Source organism: Chondrus crispus, genomic scaffold (assembly GCF_000350225.1).
Source record: "Chondrus crispus Stackhouse genomic scaffold, scaffold_8, whole genome shotgun sequence".
Lineage (NCBI taxonomy): Eukaryota > Rhodophyta > Florideophyceae > Gigartinales > Gigartinaceae > Chondrus > Chondrus crispus.
This window is the reverse complement of record NW_005178810.1, coordinates 62,264-65,124: the sequence shown is the minus strand read 5'-3', so window position 1 is coordinate 65,124 and position 2,861 is coordinate 62,264. Positions and strand designations below refer to the sequence as shown.

The 2,861-nt window shown below is 58.4% G+C and overlaps 1 protein-coding gene across 1 annotated transcript; it reads right to left on the bottom strand.

The window, feature by feature from the left end:
* Positions 1–682: 682 nt before the first annotated feature.
* CHC_T00007592001 (hypothetical protein) lies at positions 683–1,509 on the bottom strand. Its single transcript, XM_005711819.1, has 2 exons — positions 1,429–1,509; positions 683–1,369 (listed from the first exon to the last, which is right to left on the bottom strand). The coding sequence occupies exons 1-2, from the start codon at positions 1,507–1,509 to the stop codon at positions 683–685; spliced, it is 768 nt and encodes a 255-aa protein (XP_005711876.1).
* Positions 1,510–2,861: the final 1,352 nt, after the last annotated feature.

The window sequence follows — 2,861 nt, the reverse complement described above, 5'->3', positions numbered from 1 at the left end:
GAGAGAGAAAGGGGAAGGAGGAGGGGCAGAAGGACGGGTTGAAGGAGGGGGGGGGGGAGGGGGAGGGAAGGGGGGGTATCAATTCCTTACAGTTGCTCGAGCGCGTTTGACACAAAGCAACTGGATGTTCCCCTATGGATCCTGCCTACGAGAGTTCCATTAACATCTGTTCATACGGCGTAAAGCAACAAAGCGCAACGCCACAGGGTCTTTTTACGAGGAAACAAATGAGCGGCACATGCATGCATTGGCTGCAAGACTTGAGCCTTGTAGTCCTTCGATGCAACTGCCTATCTCTTCGTTGACGTAGCGCTATTTTCAAAGCTGATGGCAGAGTCGTCGTTCCCTTTCCCTCCAGAAATGACTCGAGAAGCTCTGTCCTTGCACATGCGCGATCCTTATTCATTGATGTGACAACGTCTTAAGAGCGATCTGTAGATATATGCATAGACACAATTACAATGCTCTCCTCGCAGAAAAGCGTCGATTTCGTTCCCAGTTGATCCCTTATCTCGCGCCCGAAAGGCGCTCTTTAATGGTGTGCACATCCCCCATCTGCATTCCTGCCGTGCCCTATACTTGGATCTGAGCACAACTTTACCCGCAGTACAGTACCAAGTGCAGTTGCTGTACCAACCCTCTAGCATCAAAGCTTGTCTGCTGCTACGTGCGCGTGGGCGACTCAGCCCGAAGCCTTCCAAAACAAAATCGGGGACAACTGGACGTGGTGATAGTCGATCCTCAGCAACGCGTCACACACCCCGGCAGCGACGACTGGAATAATCGCATTATCATCAATAGTAAAGGGTACTCTTTTTGGGCCGATGAGGACCCTCGGCGTCGGTACCATAACCTCTGCCGTGGCGCCCGCCCACCCTACAAGGATGCCCACTGCGACGGCATAACGCTGCGACATAGAGGTAGCCGCTGCCTGAGCCAAGGTGACGGCGGCCACGGCGGCACCCGCGCCCGCGGCGCATACGAAGCCCGCGAGGGACTTTCCGTTCCGGAGCCGGGCGGCGGGCATGTCAGCGTCGGCGAGGGTGCCCGCCATGGCGGCGACGGGGTCGAGACAGGCAAGGCAGAGGATGCCGACAGTGGCGGCGGCGGTGGAGAAGAGGGAGGAGGCGAGGAGCATGCCGAGCATGTAGTAGGGCGTGCCGGAGATCTCGCTGTGCTCGCTGGCGCGCGCAAAGGCGCGGAACGCCTTCATGAAGACCTTGTTCAGCTGCGAAGTAGGCGAGGAGACGCGCAGCAGCTCCACCGAGAAGGACAGGACCGTGAGGACGAGGCAGGTCGTGGTCCACGTCCGGCGCGTGAGGTTGACGCAGCAGAGGGCGAAGAAGAGACCCGTGAGGCAGTGGAATAACTGCGGTGGGGGTTAGAGGTTGTTGGGATTGCGGGTGGATTGACTGGCGGGTGACGTACCTTTCGGGTAGGGTGGAGTGCCGATCGCGGTGGAAGCTGTGGCGAGGAGGCGGGTGAGGGCGGAGTGGTTGGAAAAGCCATCGCTAATGGGATGTAGATGCAAAGGAGTTTAAGAAGCTTTTAGTGTGATGAAAGGGAAGGTGGACATGTCAGAGAGATGATTTGAGGTGCAGTCAATAAGGCGGTATCCGTTGATGCGTACGCAGAGCAGTCGTCAACTGTAAGCCTGTTAGACAAAGCTTAATGTTGTTTGCATGATGAAGTTGCTGGTTTCGTCGTCCTGGTTTCGTCGTTTCGAAGGCTGTTTTTGTTCCTATCACGTGCTAGCTACGTACGGCGCGGCTTAGCGTGACACGGCAACTACCCTGAGTTAAATGGCAAGGCAAAAAATGTCGAGCGGACGAGAAGAAAAGAGTCGGACAACCGATGCATTTGACCGCAGCTTTAGCAGGACAGGAATCTAGTCAAAACAGAATAAAATACACCGACGGCGTCCTTCTTTCTCTTCTCTCAGGCGACAACCCCACGGGGGCTCAACCCCCATCGATCGAAAGCGTCGCCAAGAAAGATGCGCGACGCGCCATGCATACGCGCTGACGTACAAATAAAAACAAGCTGGGCTAGCGTCTTCCATTAAACGCATGCTGCGGGCAAACCAGGTCTCCTCCCCTTTCCCCCTAACCTCCGAACTTGGCTCTGCACCCCCTCCTCCCTCCCCCCAGAAGGCATGCACCACGTATTATCGCGAAACGTCCTTTTCCGCCTCCATCTTCCTCTCCGTGGCGACCATACTGAGCAAGTTGATGCCGGTATTATCGGTCATTTTTGCGTTAGCGACGGGGGGCTTATTGGCGCTGGGGACAGACTCGGGCACGGCGGCGTTAGACGCAGGCGGGGCGGCGGCAAACGCGGCGGTGGGCTCCTGCTTGGGCTGGGCGCACGCGGGCGGCGGCTGGGCCGGTTGTCTGGTAGCGGCAGGGTTCTGGTGCTGTTGCTGCTTCAACGGGGCAAATGAGCCTGCGGGCGGGAGCGGGGCCGCATGCGGCTGGGACGGAGGCTTCTGATGGTGAGGCTCGACGGAGGTCATGTTTGTGTCCGGTGTCCAGTTGGTGGCGGAGAAGAACGGGGCATTGCGCTGGGCGTCCTTCATGGTGGGGCTCCCGGGCGGGGTACGGACGGTGCGGCCGACCCTCGCGAGATCGCTCTCGCTCATAGACCTCTTACGCGCGCTCTGCAGGGCGTGCTCGTGCTTCGCCTCCCGGGCCATACGCAGAAAGTACTTTTGGGCGTGGGTGCGGACCTGGGTGGCGTTGCGCGTGCCGACATAGGCAGCAATGGCGCGGACGTCCTTCGGTCCGAACTTGTTGAGGGCCTCTAGGAAGCGCTTGTGCTCGGGCGGAGTCCAGTACCTCGAGTGTACCTTGGGGGCGTCG